Here is a 22901-nt window from a genome sequence, read left to right as displayed (position 1 = left end):
TACTATGCTGAGCGTAAGAAGCCGAATAAAAGGAGTACATACCATATGATTCCATTTATAGAAAACTACAGAAAATGTAAACTAACCTATAGTGACAGAAAGCAGATCAGTCGTTTCCTGGGGGTTGGCGATGGGGCCTAAGAGAGACAAATTACAAAGGCCACGGCATCTGACAGTGCGTAGGTCACGCCAGAACGGGAGGAGCAGAAATCAGATGGGGGGAAGTGGGGAAGAGAATGGGAAGGCTGTGGAGCCTGTGAGTCTGTGTAACTCCGTCCAGAAGCTGATCAGGGGAGGGAATAACAAAGACGCACTGGTATTAGTGTCATACTTATGGAACCTCCTTCTGGGAGCTGTGTGTGACTCCAATCAGCTCGCCCCCTCACCTCCTACAGAGGCATTCATCCACCTCTCCTCCTTCCTAACACCTGCCAACCTTTCTTTTCCAGAGCATCTGCTCCCTTCCCAACTGCACCAGTCCAAACGAAGCTCTCCCATTTTGGAACCACGATGACATTCATGGCCTGCATCTCACCGGGCTACCTGTTCAGTTAAACTTCACCGCGGTCGAAAGGCAGCCTAGTGCTGAGCACGTAAACATGCCTCGGATGGTCGAAGCTTGAAACTCAGATGTGCCATGCAGAGGTGGTGTGACCTTGAACACTTAGCCTCTCTGTGTTTCAGTTTCTCCATCTATAAACGGCTATAACAATAGTGTCTCTCGCTATAAGTATTAAAGGAGTTAATATCTGTGTAAAGAATTTAGAACAAGGTTTGCCACATTCTAAGCCCTAAGAATGTTAATAAAAACCAACTTGTGTTCCTACTACGGGAAGGTGTGTGCTTATGGTTATAAGGGATACAAAGACCTATGTGGCATTTGTCCTACCCTCGAGGAACTAGCAATTTCTTGCCATCAGATTTAAATTTTTGTAGCGATCTGCGTGCCCTGGTGCAGCAACCTTTGCATTTGGGCAGCCTTGGCATGAGGCCAAAGAAGGTCAATTCTCAGTGGCCACTTTTTAGAACCTGGTGGCAAGTTAAAAGAATGGTAACTTCCAGGATTCACGAGAGAGAAAACAGGAGCCATTCTGGGAAGGGAGATGGTTTTGGACAATATGCATTTTGGCGACCTACTCGTAGCTTTGAAGGCACAGTGAGCCTGTTTAGGGCCCACTCCACTCTCCAGGTCACTCTACCTGTCTTGGCCCCCAGCCCCGAAGCGTGTCCAATGTGGGTACACCAGCCCCGCCCCAACCCGTCTCCCCCGCCCCGTTCCTACAGCCAGCCCCGTTCCTGCCCCTGCAGTGCACAGCCAGCCTCACCCCTCTCCTTTGCCCCGCCCTCTACAGTTCCAATAGCCCAGCCTCTGCAGTGCACAGCCGGCCCCACCCCTCCCCATCGTCCCTCCCTACAGTTCCTATCGCTCAGTCTCTCCCCTTTACTCCGCCCCCTACAGTTCCTATAGCCCGCCCCTGCAGTGCAAGCCGGCCCCACCCCTCCCCATCACCCCGCCCCTACAGTTCCTATAGCCCCACCCCATATCTCCGCCCTCCTCAGCTCCTATCTTCCCGCCCCTACACGGTACAGCTAGCCCCGCCCCGCCCCGTCACCCCGTTTCCCCCCACCCGCCCCGCTATTTATATAGCGTCGGGCCGCCGCCCGGACACCGCAGTGCGCCCCTTAGCTGGCGACTGTGTCCCACGGGGCGCCGGTACCTGTGTGAGGCGAGGCGGACGCTATGGCGGCCGAGGCCCTGGCGGCGGATGCCGTGGCGTCGCGCCTGGCGCGGCAGGAGGAGGACATCCGCTGGCTGTGGACGGAGGTCCACCGCCTGAGAGACGAGCAGCTGAACGCGCCCGACCGCTGCCAGGCCGAGGGGCCGTGCCTCACGCGCGAGGTGGTGCAGCTGCGGGCCGAGAACCGCGAGCTGCGCCACCGCCTGTACCGCCTGCGGCTGTGCCTCGCGGAGGAGCTGAGCCACCAGGCGCGGCGGGAGAGCGCGCTGCGGCAGGAGGCCGGGCGCGGGGCTGCGGGCGCTCAGGTACCGGGCTGGGGCCTGTCCGCAGGGCGTGGCGGAGCTCGTGCGCTGAGAGCCCTGGGGCGGCAGGTGCGCGGCGGGGGCGGGGGCGGGGGCGGGGCGGGGCCTGCCCTCCCGGCCCCCTGCCCCGCGCTCTCACTCGGGCCGGGAGCCCGCGACAGACTGGACACGCCGGGGCCTTTGCGTCTCCAGCGATCGCCAGGCTGACCTAACGCTGTAATGTCTCAACTCTTCCCGTAAATTGCTCGGCGCACATTTTCTTCAGTGGCAGAAATAGCATTTTCCTGTCTGAAAAAAATGCTGCAGTGTTTAAAATTCACACTTATTTTCTTGGGCGGGAAGACCAACAGCTCCATGTAGAAACATTTCCCTTTCCCCTGGTGAATGGCTGGTCTGAGCTGTTTATGACAGGTGGTTTGGGGTGTTTAGTTGTTGCCTTGTTTTGGAGGTCTATCTTGAGATTTGCGTATTTAATATTGTCATTTAATAGCGTATTTTAATGTTTTGGTTCACTTACCTTCTAACGTAATGCATTTCTAAGTTCTGAAGGCCTTCTCAGACTGTGGGTGTTCTCAGTCCTTGTACCAGCGGACTGTGGTGCTCCTGGGCAACACCTTCTTGAAACAGTGCATTTAAAGTCTCTGGGAGCAGCTATGCAACCATTAATCCAGGGACATTATTTGTTTAAAATTTAGGGGGGGAAAACTTTAAAGAGCAAAATATATTAAGTGTACTTAGCAAGAATGTGAAAGTGCACATTCAGGAAGGACTGAACCCCAGAAAACGGCTTACCTGTTGAAGGTTGTAGGTAATGGTCAGGAGAGCCTCAGCCGTGAGCCTCTAAACATGGGACGCTTGCTGCCTGCTGGCCTGTCCCTCTCCTGCTTCGGGCTTCAGATATGTTGCTCTTTGTTGTCATTGGGATGAGTTGTTTATTATTTCCCTTTATTTCTCAGCCTCCTCCTAGTCAGAGCCAAGGAAAGGACATTAAAAAGAAGAAGGAAAGCGGGCCTGACAGTGAGGTAAGTCATTGCTGTGGAAATAATATAAAATACTACCTATAATTTAAATATGCTTATGTAGTTAATTGCCCAGGGGTTTTAATTAAAACAGTTGCTGTAAATTACGGCTTGGGCCACAGGAGTGTGTTTAAAATTTTGTTAGCCTTAGATACAAGATGTCTTAACTTAGAGGTGAGCCAGCCCCACAGCTGTAAAGGGCTCCTTAGTCTATTTAAGTTGAGAAAGCAGAGCTCTTCTTTTGTGTTAAGGAAACCGGCTTCTTTGCTTTTTAAATATAAATCATTAAAACAACCAGAATTGATCAGGCACATCACCATTTGGTAGGAGCAGAGGGATCTTGGCTTCAGGGATCCATCGGGTTGAGGAGTTCAGACAAACGGGAGAAACAACTAGAGTACAAAGTCAGATGGTGTATCAATAAAGGCTGAGTTGTGTGGCTCTGTGCACGAGCATGTTAAACCTGTAGAGAAGGGCGATGCCAGTGGGTGTGGTAGTTGGAAGAGGAGGGCTTTACGCAGGACCCTGAGAGCTAGGAGGGAGTTAGACCCTGGGAGGGGAGTCTCCAGGGGGTGAGAGTGAACGCAGAGTCATAGGGGCTTGTGGGGGCCGTGACCTGAGCGTGCTGAGAAGGGGTGGGGCTTATTTAGAGCTGAGCAGTTAGAAAAAAGTGGACTGTGTCTGTTAACCCTCCTGTATTCTAATGGTTTTCAGGTGAAGAATCCACCAAATTTTGTGAAGGAAAGATTGAAGCTTTTTGAAATACTGAAGAAAGATCATCAGCTCTTACTTGCCATTTATGGAAAAAAGGGGAATACAAGCAATGTGATCACAGTAAGAGTGGCTGATGGGAAAACAGTGGAAGGGGAAGCTTGGAAAACAACACCTTACCAAGTGGCTGCTGAAATTAGGTAAACCGTAGTGTGGAGCAGATGATCAGTACTAAGTGTTGGGCTAGAGCTTGGTGAAAATGTGTTCTTAGGGACTGCTAAGGTATTCTTTTCTTACTCAATTGAATAAATTAAATGTAATTAGGTAATTATTTACCTCTTGGCTTCTAAAGGGGCCATTTAATACGTAATTGAATATCAGAACACAATCTCCTTCTCTTTCAAGGGTCCAATTTTTAGAGTTCTAGTAAAAATATATAGTAGAGAAAAATGTGTAATCCTTGACAGATGACATTACATTGACCCGGTTCATTATCAAGTTATTTCCATGAGATTTTACAGGTCTTTTGTTGGGCTTGACTCCAAGCCATTGTTCCACCAGTAAATAACTGTGGGTGGGTCTTTGGACCAATGTGGGCAGATCCCTCCAAGCCTGTTTTCTTAAATCTTAAGTGGAAATAATAATACTTTTATCGTTTACCTTACGAGATTGTAAAGATTAAATAAAATACTATATATGAGAGATACTCTGAAAATGAAAGCAACTCTAGAAATGTACAAAAAGGCCTATTAATTATAGATTGAAGATGTATGTGTTAGAGCTATGATCAGCCCTGGAAGCTTTGACCTTCCTAGAAATTAGATACTTGTGTTAATTCCTGGCATTAAATAAAATTCTGTGGAAGCTATAGCTCAAAACTGCCATGTAAATAAACTTATTATTTAAAAAGCAAACTATTCAACAATTAAAATCTTCAGATTTCCTTTGAAAAATATGGTTAAGATTGTATTTTTCATCCTATTATATCATACACCCTAAAGGCCCCTCCCAGCCTGTTCCTGTGCTTTCCAGGAGAGAGGAATAGATGTGCTGGGAACGGGCTTTGAGGCAAAAATAAGTTTATGTTTCCTCGTGGAGAGTCATTTGCATGTTGGTGGATTGAAGTCTGAGCCGTCCTGCACTGAAGAGACTGTCCAAGCTTGGGAAACAAGGTCATTTCATTATAGGACGTGTTCTCATTGTACAGTGACTTGCATTCCCACAGGTACTAGTTTAAAACCACCCTCGAGTTTTATGACAGAGGGGTTACAGGAGTGTCTAAAAAGTAAAATTGTCCAAAACTAAAGCATGGGCAAAGCTTCAGACAGCAGAATTTAGGGCTGTCTAAATCATTAGACAGAATCATTGAATGGGAGACTGAGGCTTATTTTTAAAATAGAAGAACAGTGTAATTCCCAATTTGTCACGCACCTTTATGAGTTATATAACGTAGCATCAAACCAGAAATACAAGATTATAGGAACTCAAGAGTGGCAGACTTTAACATGCCTTTCTCAGTTTTTGATCAAATAGCCCAAAATTAAGATTACATGGTCTGAATAACAACACTCTAAGGTAGGCTTCGTGGCTAGTCCCTGATCTCTGTGCTGTGGCCCAGATGGTGCCTCCTCTCTTGGCACCTGTGGTTGTGCTTTCGGTTCCTCAGAATCTTAATAAAATACAGAAACACACAGTTCGCATTCTGTGAGCAAAGTGAAATCCGTTGTGAACTCAGTAAGCATTAAATGACAACAAGACAAAACAAAGCTAGGAAATTAAAAAAACTTCAAAATACTCAGGTGAAAAGAAATAAAAACAAGTATTTTTGGAAATAAAAAGAGTAAAAAAGGAGTATTCTTAGAAAATACTTCTAATGACGAGAATATATTTCAAAATCTATGTAATACATCTGAAGTGGTGATCAGGAACAGATTTATAGTGTTGAAGGCTTTTATTATTGAATAAAAAAAATGAAATGACTAAGAATTCAACTCAGGCAGTTAGAAAAAGAACAATTAAACTAGGAGGAAACTAAAAAAGTGAATTAGAGAAGAGTATTAACTGAAAAACTATTAAAATAAGTAAGGGTGCAGCAAGGTGTACAGTTATAAAAATAAAGTTAAAAATAATAGTTTTATTAAATTATACTGACTGTTCCCTTGGTTTACTGAGACTTGATTGCATGGATGATTTTCCCTGCTCTGAGGGAGTGTCGGCCTTCCGAAGTGTAACATGTAAGGTACAAATCATTAAGGAAAAGATGGACAGAGTCAAAAACACTTAGGAAAAATGGCTATGTGTAAAAATGACGCATAAAAAGGAGGAAAAGATAATCTTAGAAATGCAAATTAAAGTAATTGTGTATTATCTATTGGTCTGTCAAAGATTTATGAATAATGGTTAATATTGATATGATTTTGGGGAAATGGCACTGCTGGAGGGTGGATGCAGAGGCGCAGTCTCTTTCTTAAATGTGCAAACCCCAACCCTTGGATCCAGTCATTCTATACATAGCCATTTATCCCAAGGAAATACCCCAGCAGAAAAAATGAGCAAAGGACAGTTCATAGTAGTTCATTGAAGAGTAGTTCTTGGAATGTGGTCCCCAAACCAGCAGCATTAGCATCACCTGGGAACTTGATGGAAGAGCAGATTCTTGGGCCCCATCCCACACTTGCTGAATCAGTTAGTCATCTGTGTTTCCAGGAGCCCCCCAGGGGCTTCTGACTAAACTGCTGCAGGAAAGAGTCCCTAGAGATCATGGCTTAAATAAGGCAGATGCCACATTCTTCCCTGACAGACTCGTGGTGGCCAGACTGGTGGGCGTCTCTGGTCTAGGCAGTCCTTCATGGGCCCAAGATCCCTGCATCTTGTCGCTCTGCCGTCCCCTTAGGTAGGGTTTGTCCACATCTAGGGGTGGAGGCTGGGTCACACCCATGGACCTGCTTGCAGGCAGGGGAAGAGCGGCTGGAGAGCAAGGGTGCTTTGAGGCCAGGACCCTGGAGCAGCATGTTTTAATTCCCACCTACAGCCTGTTAGCTCACGCTTAGTCACACAGCCACGCCGCCTGTAAGAGAATGGAAACGTAGCTCCTGCTGTCTGGCCACGTGTCCAGCCCAGGCACTCTCACCACAGGAGAGAGGAAGGATGGTCTTGGGGACAGCGTCCGCCACGGCGTGCTGCTGGGACCTCCAGACACCTGTGAGCATCCGCCGTGCATCATCCCCCACACTCCCTCACTCTCCCGGTGAGACGACTCCAGCCCCTGGCAGTAGAAAGCCCAGGATTTTCAGGTGAAGCACACAACACCCCCATCGGCTGGCTGCTCGTGCTCTAGCAGCAAGTAAACTGATAGACGAGGCTGCCCATGCCACGTGTATATGGTGGTGGGATAAACACAATCACGATTAAAGTGTCATTTGGAAAAAAGAGGAGTGATGCGGCAGACAGTGGTATTCAGGAGCCCCCAGATCTTGTCTGCAGCCTGGCCGTGGGTGGGGCTCGGGTCAAACCATCTGGCCACCCTTTGTCCTCTGGGAGCAGCTCTCTTGTCCACCGCCCTCTGTCGGCCCTGATTTTGCAATTTGGAGGGCTTGTCGTTGTCCCTGGCCTTCACTTGCCGCATCTGAAGTGCGGGCAGTTGTTCATGGTGGAGGCCGCGGGGTTTGTTGGTGCGGCTCCTGCTGGTACACATGTGGGGCTCAGGGCTCCTGAGGATCAGTGACAGGTACTTGTAAGCTGGGCTTGTAGTTTGTTTGGCAAAACAATTCCCTCAAGCAATTAACTAGAAGCTTCTAGTCAGTTTCCCGTGAAAGTAACCATACTGAAGATTTCTCCTAGACAGAGACTTCTCACCCTTTTACTCCCTGGCCTTTGTCCTTTGCTTGTTCCTCCCTCCCTCAGTTAAATGGGCCAAGATCAGACAAAACTGTAGGTTGCGGGCTCTGATCCTTGTAGCTGGACCAGCCTGTGTTGTCTGTCTCTGTGCGGCCTTTGAGAAGGGCTGTTCCTCCTGCTCTTTGGGACAGAAGATTATTTTTGCATCTTGCACAGCCTCACACTTCTGAACTCCCATTTAGTTCGGCTTACAGGCCGCGTGCGGAGAGAGCCTCCCTCGCAAGGGGACAAATACCGTCTGAGCTTACCTTGGCCTGGTAGTATTTTGTTAAAAGCCACGAGAGTTACCCAGTGTATCCCAGCGTTTGCCTTTGTATAACCGTTTACTCATGTGCTACAGGCATCGTAAGCACATTATTTGCCTGCAAGTCTTAGGAGACACTTTGTTATGCTGTAACAGGGTTATTGGCTTTCCACGTCTGAGTACCTCTTTCTGTGTAACCCACCGCCCATCCGCTAAGCCAATGCCAGATGATTTGTTTTTGTTACTCACTTGCAGGCCCTTATTTCTGCATTAGTTAAGGCACAGGCTAAGCTGCTGCAACAGGCCACAGAAAACTTAGTGCCTTAAATACGACTAGAGCCTCTCTGACAGCAGTCTGGGGGTGCAGGGTCCAGGTTGGCAGGCAGCGCTTCTCCATATGTTTATTTGGGGACCTAAATTCCTTCCATCTGGCTGTTGGGTGGTCTGGTACAGTGTTCCTTTGTCCGTATGGCCCAAAAGTCGTAGCATGTGTGCTCCATCTACAGAGGGCCGGATGGACAGGTGCCCTGCGTGGTGTTAAGGCTGAGATATGACAGTGCTGGACACCGCTTCTGCCTCCACCTAAGCCACGTGGCTGCCTCCTGCTGCAAGGATGGCCAGGCACTGATTGTAGAGGACAGAGAGAATGGGCTTGAGGAGCCCTTAGCAGCCTGGCATGGCCAGCGAAGGTGAAGATAAAATTCTACTCCACTGATAACAATACTGAATGTGTATTAAGTTCTTATTATGAGTACACCTTATTTAATCCTTAGGATAAATATATGAGGAAGGTCGTGTAATTCCCATCTTGCTGACGAGGAAACCGAGGCTTAGAAAAGCTGAGTAAATTGTCCAGTGTTTAACCCCAGGTTGGCCTGACCCTAGAGTGTGTGCTGTTAACCACAGTGCTGTGCCCCTGCTCAAGTTACTCACAGAAATGCAAATGAAAACGTTACATTGTCAAGATGACACAATTTTGTACTCCTGAAGGTGAGAGCACAGAGAAAGGTATTTTGGGACCCTTTTCTGATAGGAAAATTTGGTAATATAGTCCAATTAAAGTCATTAAAAGTGCTTATCCCTTGACTCAGTAGTTTTACTTCTAGAATTTTTCCTGAGAAAATAATCTGGAACTGAGATGTATGTTCAAGAATGTCCATTGCAGCTTTATTTGTCATTGTCAAAATAAAACAAGAAAAACCAAAACCCACAAAGAAATAACCCAAATCCCAGCAATAGTGGGTTCATTAAGCAAATCTTAGTTCTACTGCAGCTGTCAAATAGCATGTTTTACAAGTCTGTTTGCTGTTGGGGAAAATGTCATGGTTTATTGTTAAGTTTAAAAAGTAGGTTATCATATAACATAAAGAGTAATACTATTAAAATTTTTACATTGGTGTATGTATTTATCCAAAAAAGTGGAAAGACGGACAGCAAATGTTAACAGTAATTTCTGAGTGACTGGATTGAGGGTGAATCTTTTTTTTGGCTGCACACGTGGGATCTTAGTTCCCCAACCAGGGATCGAACCTGTACCCCCCTGCGTTGGAAGCATGAAGTCATAACCACTAGACCGTCAGGGAAGTCCAGAGGGTGATTTTTTTTCTTTGTGCTTTTCTGTGCTTTCTAGGTCTCTTCTCTTAACATGTTATTTTTGTCAGTAATTTTCAAACAATAAATGTTAATGAAAAGACACACACACACACACACACACACACACACACACACACACACACAGGAAAAGGATCAACACCTCAGTAGAAAATAGGCAAAGGACACGGACAGTTCATAAAAGTAAACTGGCCAGTAAACATTTATAATCCAATAAACCAAATTAAAACAACCATTTCCAACATCACATTGGCAAAGTTTGAAAAAATCGGGGTGCGTGGAAGTGGTACATTCAAACAATATTTATCAGCAGTCCTTCAGAGGTACATGCTCTTTGACCTGACAGTTTTACTTCCAAAGGCCTATTCCCAGAAAAGTCACCAAAGAACAAAGCCGCCTGTGCATGGATGTCTGTGCAGTGTACGCTCTGATAGCACACAACGACCTGGTGTGCAGGAGGAGGCTTCCTTAATCAGTGTGGTCCTTCCAGAATGTTCTGGGAGTCTGTCTGATGGCATGGTTGTGAAGAAAATTATGTAGGCAACTATGTTTTTTTATGATGGGGGTGTGTGCCTGTGTGTGGGGGGGGGGTGAGTGTGTGAAGGAGGGGCGGGTATAGATAAAGACTGGAAAAACATGTGCCAGAATGTTATATGAGTGGTGATACCTGGATGGTGAGATTTATGTGATTTTTATTTTATTCTGTGCATTCTCTGTTTTCTGAGTTTTTACAGTGAACGTATCTTATTACTTTTGTACTTAAAATAAGTGTTACAGAATTTAAAAAAAATCTATCCTATTAGTTTACATTTGTACTTTCCACTAAAGAAAGAAACCCTGGAAATCATTTCCATCTTTTGTTTTAGCCTGTGGTGCGTTAACGCCCACGTGACTGTTCTCTCACCAGTCAGGAGCTGGCAGAAAGCACAGTGATAGCCAAAGTGAATGGGGAGCTGTGGGACCTGGACCGTCCGCTGGAAGGGGACACCACCCTAGAGCTGCTCACGTTTGAGGACAAGGAAGCCCAAACTGTAAGTGTTTAAAGACCAACCCACCGTACTTCGGCTATTTATGTTGTCAGTTACATTATGTAATTATGACGCCACATACCGAAGTCAAGAATGATGGGTTTTGTGGCCTTCTAAGGTTTAAAATGCATTTGTTGGTGTTTAATAAATATAATATTAATAACACCATATTTAAAAGTGATTCAGAAAGAGCAGGTTTTAAATGAAATACATAGCTTATATGTATTATTTAGTTTTTCTCACTTAAGATCTAACCCAAACAGCTGTCACCTAACTATATGCCAGCTGTCACCCCAGAACTTGTGAACACGTATTGATTCCCTCAGTCAGCTGACCAGTATCTAAGCTGTTGGGTGCACATGCCAGACCTTGTGGGGCGGCAGAGGCTCCTGCTACAGAGAGTTCACTGGTGGGAGGGGTAGTGAGCAAGGGAATAAACGACTAGACACTTTCGGGTGGTGTCAGCCTCCAGAGAAGCAAGTAGGAGCAGCCATGGTAGCTGGCCCGGCAGTTAGTTTTAGCCCTCTCCTGAGGGCGGAATCCTGCCGAGACCTGAGCACTTTCCCACACTAGCTGGCTCTTGGTTGACCTGCAGACACTGTTCTCTAACAGATTCTTTAACAGTGGGCTGCTGCAGGCTTTCAGACTGTCAGGTGTTTGGTTGGGGGGCCGGGGGAGCTACCAAACTTAATGTTCCATGGAGGGGTCGACCTCTTTGGAGTTCTTTCCCCCTGTGTTTAGTGACATCATGAAAGAGAAAACTTATTTATCATATTATCTTGGGGAATGTTTCTGGAGTGTCTCATCAGCCCGCCCCTCTGCCTACCCTGATACTAACATGGCAGCTGGTGTCACATTGCATGGCTTCCGAAATACTTGTGGTTGTTTATGAAAATGAGAATGTTCCGTGCCAGGCACCAGCCCCAGCCCCTTGTGTACATTATCTCCCTGAGTCTGCACTTACCTTTTCACACAGGTACCGTGTTAATAGTACACAGGCTCAGGATGCTTCAGTAACTCTTCCAAGCCCTCAATGCTTCTTTTAGTGTAATTTAGTAACAGAGAGGTTTTTTTTTGTTCTTGGATTTTATTTTCCTGTTACTATGAACATATTAAGATTTTGAGCATAAAGCCATTTATGAATATTTAATGCATATCCATGAAAAAGAAATCCTAGAAAAGCAAATCTAGAAAACTCAGATCTACAAGATGATAAAATTAATGATTTTGTAAAGCATTTTTTACTTTACAGAAAAATCCATCTCCTTTGTATAGCAAACTCTTAAACTTCTATTTTAAAAGATGCTTCTATTTACAAGACTATTTAGTACATGATGTAACATAGGAAAGTAAATAGTCCTCACCCTCTAGGTAAATTCATGTTGAAAGTGACAGCAAGAATGTTCATGTAAAGTTGATAAGTACGCACACCAGAAACAAGGAGCATTTTATAAAATGGTAGAGCTTTCAAGTCTAAAATATATCTAATAGATATTTCCTTTTGCAAGCATGCTGTCCAGCAGGAGAATGTATGTGGGTATTCGTTCTGCTCTAAATCTTTGCGGAAGTCCCAGGAGCAGTCAGCGATGTGCTGCTGGGACCTCATGCTCAGGAAGCATAGGTACTTATCTGAGGTGTAAACAAGGTACTTATCTGAGGTGTAAACAAAACCAGATATATGTAAGAACCCAAGCTGCTAGTTCTGTGATGCCCTATGTTTTAAATGTAAATTCAATCATTTCTTTTCTGCTTAAAACCTTTTAATACATCCCACTGCATTAGAATAAAACTCAAATCCCTCTCCAAGGCCTGCATGGTCGCTGGCCTGTTCTTACCTGTCACCCTTCCACAAGCTGCTTTGTGGTACATCCCCCCAACCCTAACCACGCTGTGAATACAGGGCGTCCGCCGTGATTCTTAATTACAGCACCCTGTTCATCTTCTTCTTTTTTTTTTTTTTTTTTTGCGGTATGTGGGCCTCTCACTGTTGTGGCCTCTCCCGTTGCGGAGCACAGGCTCCGGACGCGCAGGCTCAGCGGGCATGGCTCACGGGCCCAGCCGCTCCGCGGCATGTGGGATCTTCCCGGACCGGGGCACGAACCCGTGTCCCCTGCATCGGCAGGCAGACTCTCAACCACTGCGCCACCAGAGAAGCCCTCATCTTCTTTTAAATACGCTTCTTGTCTTGCGATGATGCACTTAGAGGTTTGTTGCCTGCCCTCTCCCCACTAGGCTGCAAACTGCCTGAGGCCAGTGGCTCGCATTTCTTTCTCTCCTGTGTCTCCAGCACCTAACACAGTGTTTGGCTCAGGCGATTTCCAGGTGTGCACAATGCACCGAAGAAGGTACTTGGGCTGACGCTGGCAGCCAGCCTGCCATCCTGTACCATCCCAAGCAGAGGGTTCTGCCTCTAGGCCTGGCGCCGCGGGTCGGGATTGCACGGAGCCTGCTCGGCCAGCTAACTCCCTCTACTCCGGTTTATTATCTCAGACAGCTTTCTAATTGCAATTTGTTTCCTATGTAACTGAGGAAAGTGCTGCCAGAGGACTCGATTGTCTTGTTCCTTTGGCATCTATATTTATTGATATTTGGTGACTGGTTAGTTTTAATGTATCCATAAACCGTTGATTCCTTGGTAATTCAAAACCCAATCAACTTTCTGAACTTGTAGAGCTAATGACTGGCCCTTGGACTGCAGTGAATTAACAAATGTACACCCTGCCCAGGGGACCCCGGCAGCCAGCAGACAGTCCTCAGTGACCCCTCTGTCTTGAGTTATCTTTCAGACTTTCACAGCCACATGCTATTCAGCGCGTGAAGACTGCTGTGTAGGCGCAGAATCTTGTTAACGTGAGTGATGTCATGAGCAGCCGCTGTGGCCTCGAATCTAATTCAGAGAGGCTGCCTGGAGGAGGAGGAAAGGGGCCCATGCCCAGCACTCCCTGGCGTTCCTCTGCGCTGGGCCTGGACCGGCTCTGGGCGGCTGCTCTGCTCGGTGGTCAAGGCACAGAAGGAAGTGGTTTAGGAGCTGGGCTTCAGTGCCACACAGAGCAGCAGCTGCACGTTAGAACCAAGCAGCCGGCTGCCAGGGATTCCAGACAGGGCTCAGGAAGCATCTCTCGTCAGCAGTCGCCAGAGATTGATGCTGCCTTGTGTCCCAGTGTCTGTCCCCTTACACTGTATCCACGTGCTTGCTTGTCCTCTTGTCTGCCTGATGGCTTCCCGTGACCCGTGGTCGTGGCCGCGGCCTCTGTCCTGCCTGCAGGTGTACTGGCACTCCAGTGCCCACGTCCTCGGGCAAGCCCTGGAGCTCCACTACGGGGGCCTCCTGTGCTGCGGGCCACCTACCGACTGCGGGTTCTACTACGACATGTTCCTCAAAGACAGGTAACGCCTCTGAGTGCATGTGTTTATAGTGGTTACACATTAGTGTAGTGAATACCTATTGCAGAATGTGATTATAGATTAGGTCACCATTTATGAACAGTATTATTTTTTATGAGTTTAGATTCAAGGGTAACTTCTCAAATTGTTTTCTTTCTTTTCTTGAGAAGGATGTGATACACTATTTATGTAACCTGAGACTTGGCTAGGGCAAACTACTAATTCGGACGAGAGTTGTAGGGTTAATCCCTGGAGAGCACATAGTTCAGCTCTGTGCCGTGATGGTCAAGGGCGCTGTCCACCCCAGCCACACATGTCCCACAGCTGGTGCCAGAGGTGCTGGTTCGCAGCGGCCTCATGTTCCTCAAGTAGATCTGTGCTTGAAATCACAAGCAGCAGGCCCAGCCCTGGCCCACCTCCTTCTCCATATCCCTCGTCGCCCTTAAGGAAACCACCAGCTCTCAAATCAAAACCTGAGGGTCTTCCCAAGCCCACCCTGCTCCTTGCCACCCCTACCCCCCCCAGTCACTCCATCCAGTTCTGCCAGTCTTATCCCCTAAGTAGTTCTCCCCCACCTTCTGCCTTAACATAGACCCCCAGCATCCTTGCCTCGACGACCGTGGTACATTTTCCCGCCATCTGCCACCTCCACGCTGTCAAAGTGACCCCTCCCTAACCGAGCGCCCGGCACTCTGCAGCTCCTGCTCCCAGCCTGTCCAGCGTAGTCCCCCCCGGAGTCATTCCGCAGGACGTGTTGACGCCCCTGTGTGCTCTGGGTTTGGTGCTGCTGACTCTGCACTGGACAGATCAGCCTGTCCTCGTGGGCTCAGCAGTCTGGATGGGGGAGACAGACATAGACAGACACGCAGCCGTCTGCTGTCGGAGGTGATGAGGTGGTGAGGGCTGTGAAGGGGAGGTGGGGGCCTGAGCAGGCAGCCGGTCAGCTGAGAGCTCAGTGACCTTGAAGCAGGGGTGGGACGGAGGGAGAGAGGGAGCGAGCTCTGAGGCTGGTGGGGGAAGAACGTCCCAGGCCTCTGTGGGACAGCCCTGGGTCGGGGTGTGTGTGGCTTGTTTGAGGAATGCAGGTGGCCCACAGGGCTGGAGGGGTGTGAGCACAGACAGGGGTTCCTGAGAGGAGCCAGGACTGCCCAGCGGAGGCCGGCTGACCTGTAGTTCACACTCAGAGCTTCCTCCCAGCCTGGATCTCCTGGTCTAGGGCAGGGGCATGGCGCAAGCTCCACACTACGCTTTTGAACAAAAACGTAAACGTGTGAAGAATGAGGAAGACTGCCCAGATGATCAGGCCCCGGAGGAGCTTGTGGTCCAGCTGGGGAGTGTCCAACGGGGCTGTTCAGAGAACCGAGGGCAGTTCATCAGCTGACGCCTCTGTCTCCCTCTTTGAGAAGTAGGGTTACCTGCCTTGTGAAAGGATGACTGACCCTCTGAAGTCCTGGACAGTAAAGAACCACGTTCCTCAATGTAGAAGGCTAGTCAGCTGGTGACAAAGGCCACAGGTCTAAGGTCATGTCTGATCAATCTGTGCTGGTTCTCGCTGCTTTTCCCTGCAGGGCCGTGTCCAGCACAGAGCTGCCAGCGCTGGAGAGCACGTGCAAGGCCATCATCAAAGAGCAGCAGCCTTTCGAAAGGTTGGAAGTCAGCAAGGAGGCCCTGCTGGACCTGTTTAAGGTGAGTTCGTGCCGGGAACGTGAACAATATTTAACACAGACGACTGGTTTTAACAAATAATTGGCCACTGCTCACCAAATTGTTCCAAACAGGTTGGTTGAATTTTTAATGCAGACATAGGTAGGTGAAGGGCCAGGGGAATAGTTTCATATGTGTGTTTTATAAATCTGATTAATTCTGAGTGTTGTTAGTACTCCGGCTATTGAATTCAACAATATGTATAATACCATATAAAATTCTGGGTTTTCCTCTTTCGTTTGGGGTTTTCTGCTAATTTTTTTTTCACATCTTTATTGGAGTAAAAATGCTTTACAATGTTGTGTTAGTTTCTACTGTTCAACAAAGTGAATCAGCTGTATGTAAACATATATCCCCATATCCCCTCCCTCTTGAGCCTCCCTCCCACCCTCCCTATCCCACCCCTCTAGGTCATCACAAAGCACTCAGCTGATCTCCCTGTGCTATGCAGCAGCTTCCCACTAGCCAACCATTTTACATTTGGTAGTGTATATATGTCCATGTCACTCTCTTACTTTATCCCAGCTTCCGCCTGCCCCCCGCTGTGCCCTCAAGTCCATTCTCTACACCTGTGTCTTTATTCTTGCCCTGCCACTAGGTTCATCAGTACCACTTTTTAAAATTCCATATATAAGCATTAGCATACGGTATTTTTTTTTCTCTTTCTGACTTACTTCACTCTGTATGACAGATTCTAGGTCAATCCACCTCACTACAAATAACTCAATTTCGTTCTTTTTTATGGCTGAGTAATATTCCACTGTATATATGTGCCACATCTTCTTTATCCATTCATCTGTCAATGGACATTTAGGTGCTTCCATGTCCTGGCTATTGTAAATAGTGCTGCAGTGAACATTTTGGTACATGTATCTTTTTGAATTATGATTTTCTCTGGGTATATGCCCAGGAGCGGGATTGCTGGGTCATGTGGTAGTTCTATTTTTAGTTTCTTAAGGAACCTCCATACTGTTCTCCATAGTGGCTGTATCAACTTACATTCCCACCAACAGTGCAGGAGGGTTCCCGTTTTTAATTTTTACGTGTCCTCAGAATATTATTTACTTCATGTAGTTAAAATTGGAATCTTCGAGAGCAGTGCTGTCCAATAATGAGATCCACAAATCTGAGCCACATATGTCATCTTAAATTTTCTGGTAGCCACCTTTTAAAAGTAAAAGAAAGATGGAATTAATTTTTATAACATTTTATTTAACCCAATAAATCAAAAATATTGCTTCAACATGTAACCAACATAAAAAGTAATTAGTGAGCTATTTTATTTTCTTCTTTTCACATTATGCCTCTGAAATCCAGTGTTTTGCCCTTGTGGTACACCTCATTTCAGATCAGTTGCATTTCAAATGCTCAGTAGGCTCCCGTCCTGCATGGCACAGCTCTGGGCTGTCAGCTCTTTGTATCCCCACAGTCTCAGCACCTAGAACATAGCAGATGCCCATTCAGGGTGTGTTGAAAAAAGTTAACATTTTTTCCCAGTTAAACATTTTGTGTGATAATATGTAAATGTATTTTTCTTTGTAGTACAATAAATTTAAATGCCGCATCCTGAAGGAGAATATTAACACGCCAACGACCACAGTTTACAGGTAAAGTGTGTGTGAATTTTAAACACTGCTCAGTGGTACATCTGAAGGCATTAACAGTAGCAAGTCTGTCTTTGGTGGGTGGTCTGTTTATAAATTTGCATGGTTGGTATAGTACTACTGTAGGTGGGGACTCTGAAATGTTATCACCAAAGGGGAATTGTTATTTTCTCATTTGTATTTATTAGGATGGTACTAAAAACCCACATTCTGTTTTCTGGATGTTAGCTGTAGCAACCTCTTTCTCCCTGTGGTTAAGACTGTGTTCTTAGGGCCTCACATTTTGGGGGACTGTTAGGGAAAGGAATTCTGTTGTCCTCCCACATTCTTATTGAGGGGCGGTGGGAGCTGTCATGGGCCATCTCCTCGGGCAGTGATTCTCTGCCTCTTACCACACTCTCCACTGCTTGGGGTCCAAGAGCATTACCCTCCAGGCGTCAGCTGGACTCACAGTGAGACAGGAAGTGGTGGGAAGCAGAGACCAGTGGGTGCCCCTACCCAAACCACTTAGTTTTGCTGGGCATTAGGCTCCCAACCCCTTTTACTGGCCACTTGTTCAGCTGCCTTGTGTGTACTGCTCGTCTCTGTTCCTGTGTGTCCTGCTCTCTGGCTGCCTGTGACCTTCACGGTCCCATCGGAGAAGACCTGGTCCCTGTATAAGTACGACCACAAATATCCTCCACAGGGAACTTCCTTTCCACACTCAAGTACTATGGTTCTCTGACTTAATTGTACTGTGAGTAAAATTATACCCCCTTTATGCACAGCTGTGCACAGTGCATTTCTTTTTTTTTTTTTTTTTTGGCGGTTCGCTGCCCTCTCACTGTTGTTGCCTCTTCCATCGCGGCTCCGGACACGCAGGCTCAGCGGCCATGGCTCACGGGCCCAGCCGCTCCGCGGCATGTGGGATCTTCCCGGACCGGGGCACGAACCCACATCCCCTGCATCGGCAGGCGGACTCTCAACCACTGCGCCACCAGGGAAGCCCGCATTTCTTTTTTTAAAAAAATTAATTTATTTATTGTATTTATTTATTTTTGGCTGTGTTTGGTCTTCATTGCTGCACGTGGGCGTTCTCTAGTTGCAGTGAGCAGGGGCTACTCTTCGTTGCCATGCGTGAACTTCTCACTGTGGTGGCTTCTCTTGTTGCGGAGCACGGGCTCTAGGCACGTGGGCTTCAGTAGTTGTGGCACGCAAGCTCAGTAGTTGTGGCTCACAGGCTCTAGAGTGCAGGCTCAGTAGTTGTGGTGCACGGGCTTAGTTGCTCCGTGGCATGTGGGATCTTCCCGGACCAGGGCTCAAACCCGTGTCCCCTGCATTGGCAGGCGGATTCTCAACCACTGCACCACCAGGGAAGTCCCCACAGTGCATTTCTTAAATGATAATATGAACACATGGCCATTTTATGCTGAAGGTGGATACCATGCTTATCTTATTTTTGCTGCTCTCCAATGACCTGATAAGATTTTGTTATTTATTACCTATAATACAAAAAAGTGTCAGTATAATCATTTTAAAGTTTAAAAATAAATGAAGAAATTGAAAAGGTATGCTAAGTTTTAAATTTCTGGCTTTTAATACTTGACATTTTGTTTTTTTTTTTTAACTTAGGTCAACATTGATGCTTATTCTATCAATTGGAATGGCTTGTATTTAATTTTTTGAAAATAAATGGCTTTTTTCTATGGAATTATTTAAAGATTAGCTTATTAAAGTCTTTCATGCTAATCAGGCATTTTTTTCCATTTCTCTGAGCATTGACTTACAACCTCCATCTTGGACAGAGAACAATACATAAAAGCCTGGTCATTCAGAGAAATGATGTTTTCATGTTTAAAGCTTCATTGTACTTTGGTGAATAATCCAGTCCCTTTATGTATTCATTGTAATTTTTAACTTTTTAACCAATGAACTTTAAAAATACTTAAAATTGGTTGGAATAGTTAAGGAACAACTTTTTTTCTTTACTAAATTTTCCCTAAATTGGTTGACGTTAAGTCACCTTCCCTCAGACCCACATTATTGGTATCTTAACTCTGCTAATGTTTCTGTACTTGGAGAAAAGTCTGTGCTTGTTAGGGTTTAGTGGTCCCTTGTTCATTATAGGTGCAGGCGAGTCCCCACCTGCAGCCCCGTGTGCTTTAATAGCAGTGTCGTCTCTGATCTAAACCTTTGCCTGAGATTTACGTTGTTAAGTCAGTATGCTGTTTTTCTAAACCAAGAGACAATTAGACATTTTGTCATGAAATCAGAGGGCTTTAAAACAAACAAAAACCCTTGAATTTATTTACTTTTTAAGTAGACTATTTTTTAGAGCCGTTTAGGTTCGCAGCAAAATTTAGAAGAAGATGCAGAGAGTTCCCATACACCCTTGCCCCCATATATGCACAACTTCTCCATGGGCAAGATTACCCACCAGAGGTGGGAAATGAGTTACAATCCATCTACACCGATGCTTATAGCGCGCTTCACTGTTGGTGTGCATTCTGTGGGTTTGGTGAAGTTTATTTTTAATGTAAAATATCAACTTAACGCATTTTTTATAACTGTCATATAATTTTGGTTTTGAAAATTAGTGTAGAGCAGGGAAATGGCTATCTGATTTTAAGACAGTGAAGGTTTTTAGGAGCCTTAGGGTGTGACAATGAAAAGTGGTATCTCTATCTGCACAGTTTCTTTCCAAGGATTCTGTGGCTTTTGAATGTGAGCAAAGGAGGGAAGGCTGGGATCTGAGACTAGGTGAATCGCCTCTTTCTTGCTCCTTAAATTAAAAATTCATTTAAATTAAGTTGTTCCTAAATTAAACATTGCCCCAAAACATAGAACATGGTTTCTAATGAATAGTCCCAAAAGCTATAACTGTGCCTGGGCATGTTTTAAATATTTTATTACAGGTGTGGTCCACTAGTTGACCTTTGTAAAGGCCCCCATGTAAGACACACTGGAAAAATTAAAGAGATAAAAATTTTCAAGGTAAGTATTGATTTTTTTCTTAATATAGTAAACTTAAGATGAACTAGATATTCAATAATATCTTTTATAACCTGAACACCATGCCTCTTAGAAACACTACATCCATATTTGATTTTTATGTGGGCTTCTAAAAATAATATAATTTTTTAGAATTTTGGTAATTAGAACATTATATGTAGCCTTTAATTGTTTATCATTTAACCTTACTATACATGTTACAGTGCGTTTCTTTTTCATCTATATTACAATATTGTTCTGCATACTATTGTTTTCTTGAATTGCCCTAATGTGAACAAGAATGTTTATCTGCATGTAAGAATAACGTACTGTAGGAAAAGGAGAAAATAAAGGGATAGAGTGGGATGATGCAGAAAACACACTCTGGAATCAAGAGGCATGAGACTGACATCACCGTCCTGCCCTTCCCAGGCCTTGGTTTTCTTACAGGTGGAGGAAGGGTGATGACAGTCAGCAAGGCTGGCCTTCATGTCCCCACACCTCTTCCTCCACTGCCCTCTCCTGGGTGATGCACTCGGTGCTTGGCCTTCCCTCAGTTCCACACTTTCTTTCTCACTTTTCATCCCTAGAATCCACAGCAGACTGAGTACATAATTTACTGATTAATGGTATAATTTGGGCTGGGAAGGTTTAGTTAGAAACAATTTAAGATTCCAAGTCTACAAAAACTCATCTTTAAGTAAGCTATGCTGATGTTAGGGTGAGGAATTGTGTACAGTCATCCCTTGGCATCCACGGGGCAGTGGTTCCAGGATACCCGGCTGATACCAAAGTCCACGGTAGCTCAGGCCCCTGGTATGAACCAGCTGTACATATTTCAGAGCAGTTTTATTTGTAACCAAGGGTTTGGTGTGTTTACCCAAATCTCATCTGATGTTTAGAATTCCTCAGCATATTGGGAGGGTAACCCTGAAATGGAAACGCTGCAGAGGGTCTACGGGATATCCTTTCCTGATGACCAGATGATGACAGCCTGGGAGAAGCTGCAGGAGGAGACCAAGACCCAGGATCACAGGAGGATTGGGAAGGTGCGCCGCGCTGAGCGCTGCTGAGCTGGCCTGCGACCGCGTCTCAGAACTAGGGTGTCTTAAAACTAACATTTCTTCTTCTCCTCCTCTCCTGTCTTCTGTTTTGCTGGCGCTCATGGTTTGCTGCTGAGTTCTTTCACGCTCCTACCCCAATGTCTTCTAACCTCTTTCCTTCTTGTATTTTGTATTAGATTTAAACAATTGCACCTTTCATTTTTATCATGATATAAAAATAACCTTTTTAAAAAAATTGTGTATACTTGATAATATACTTTGTATTTGGGAAGCAGAGCAGAAACAAAGAAGATCTGCAAGAAGGCAGACCTGGGTTTAACTCAGTCCTGCCACGTAGGAGCTCAGTCCTGCCACGTAGGAGCTGTTACACGACAGGCCAGGCACTCGCTGTGGAGCTCCATGTCCTCGGCTCTGCTGGGTAGCGTGCAAAGTGGCATGAGGACGGACACTGGGTGTTGGTGGCCACCAGGGTGGGCTCTCAGCATGACGGCCATGCTGATGTCACGTCACTCAGAGCCCACCTCCAGCCATGTCTCCCTATGAGATCCGTACTCCAAGGTGCCGAGGAGGAAATCAGCAGTAAATACTAGGTGAAATAAAAGCCAAGTTCAAAGCTAAGTAACCATAAATATGAGTTGTAATTTTACATGTGCTGTTACATGTAGTTAGATTCAAGTACAGTGTTGAGGGACTTTGGAATGTCAATATTAGAATCAGAAATAACTAAATATATGTTTTATTCCTAGTGTATCATTTGTATACAGTAAATGTTATGCAGCGACAGTGAAAATGAAATGCAATTATTGTTTTAATCTAGGAACAAGAACTTTTCTTCTTCCATGATCTGAGTCCTGGAAGCTGTTTCTTTCTTCCCAGAGGAGCCTTCGTTTATAATACACTTATGGATTTCATACGAGTAAGTTAATTTTTAAAATATTCTATACTTATTCAACTCCATTTTACATTTTACTATTTTCTCTCATCGTAAAATGGCCAAGCATTTCCATTAATTTTATTTTAATAATACTAAGAATTTTGAACCTCAAAGAGAAATGCCACATTGTGCCTTCAACTAAAAACATTGAAACAATTTGTATTTTCCCTAAATATTTACATTTATACTTGGACTTCATTAAATGTACCTCTTGTCCATGTAAGTTTCTGGAACACGTAGGATACTAAGATAAACTTCAGACCAAGTGTGGAACTCCCCCTGAGAGAAGGAAGGAGGAAGGGTTCTGTGTGGCACAGAACACTAAACTGTGAAGTATCATTGCTTCTCAGGATGTGATCCCTGGACCACTGGTGCCCCCTGCCATTGTTTATTATGTGACTCCTAGGTGATTTGGCAGCTCCAGAGCAAAGAGTGAAAAAACAATTTTGTAAAATAGCTACTTGTACAATAGGACAAGTTCATAGAGTAGAAAGTCTTCATTAGGACTATGTAGATGTTGTGCAGAGGTGACCCAGGCAGACTACTAGGATTACTTTTCCTTTCTGTACTTTCTGTGTCTTTCCTGTAATTATTACCTAAAACTTTCATTTCCTCACTTTTCTATGTGCCCATCACTAATTCATCCTCAACTTTCTATCAAAACTCTGAAACTCCTTGCAGTGTATTCTG

At 45.5% G+C, this 22901-nt stretch overlaps 1 protein-coding gene across 4 annotated transcripts in view; it reads left to right on the top strand.

Moving 5' to 3' along the window:
• The first annotated feature begins 1653 nt into the window (after window positions 1-1653).
• The window catches only part of TARS3 (threonyl-tRNA synthetase 3), a 52147-nt gene continuing 30899 nt past the window's right edge, over window positions 1654-22901 (top strand). For all 4 annotated transcript variants that reach the window (XR_009541953.1, XR_009541954.1, XM_060156869.1 and 1 more), the window contains exons 1-10: window positions 1654-2044; window positions 2998-3063; window positions 3775-3971; window positions 10431-10554; window positions 13817-13938; window positions 15504-15621; window positions 17182-17246; window positions 20138-20216; window positions 21116-21262; window positions 22095-22193. Coding sequence is in view for 2 of the 4 variants with exons in the window: in XM_060156869.1 (XP_060012852.1) it covers window positions 1742-2044; window positions 2998-3063; window positions 3775-3971; window positions 10431-10554; window positions 13817-13938; window positions 15504-15621; window positions 17182-17246; window positions 20138-20216; window positions 21116-21262; window positions 22095-22193 (1320 nt within the window). In the remaining 2 variants the exon portion in view is untranslated. The remainder of the gene's footprint in view (window positions 2045-2997; window positions 3064-3774; window positions 3972-10430; window positions 10555-13816; window positions 13939-15503; window positions 15622-17181; window positions 17247-20137; window positions 20217-21115; window positions 21263-22094; window positions 22194-22901) is intronic.

Source organism: Lagenorhynchus albirostris, chromosome 1 (genome assembly GCF_949774975.1).
Source record: "Lagenorhynchus albirostris chromosome 1, mLagAlb1.1, whole genome shotgun sequence".
NCBI classification, from domain to species: domain Eukaryota; kingdom Metazoa; phylum Chordata; class Mammalia; order Artiodactyla; family Delphinidae; genus Lagenorhynchus; species Lagenorhynchus albirostris.
This window is presented reverse-complemented; position numbering and strand designations above follow the sequence as displayed.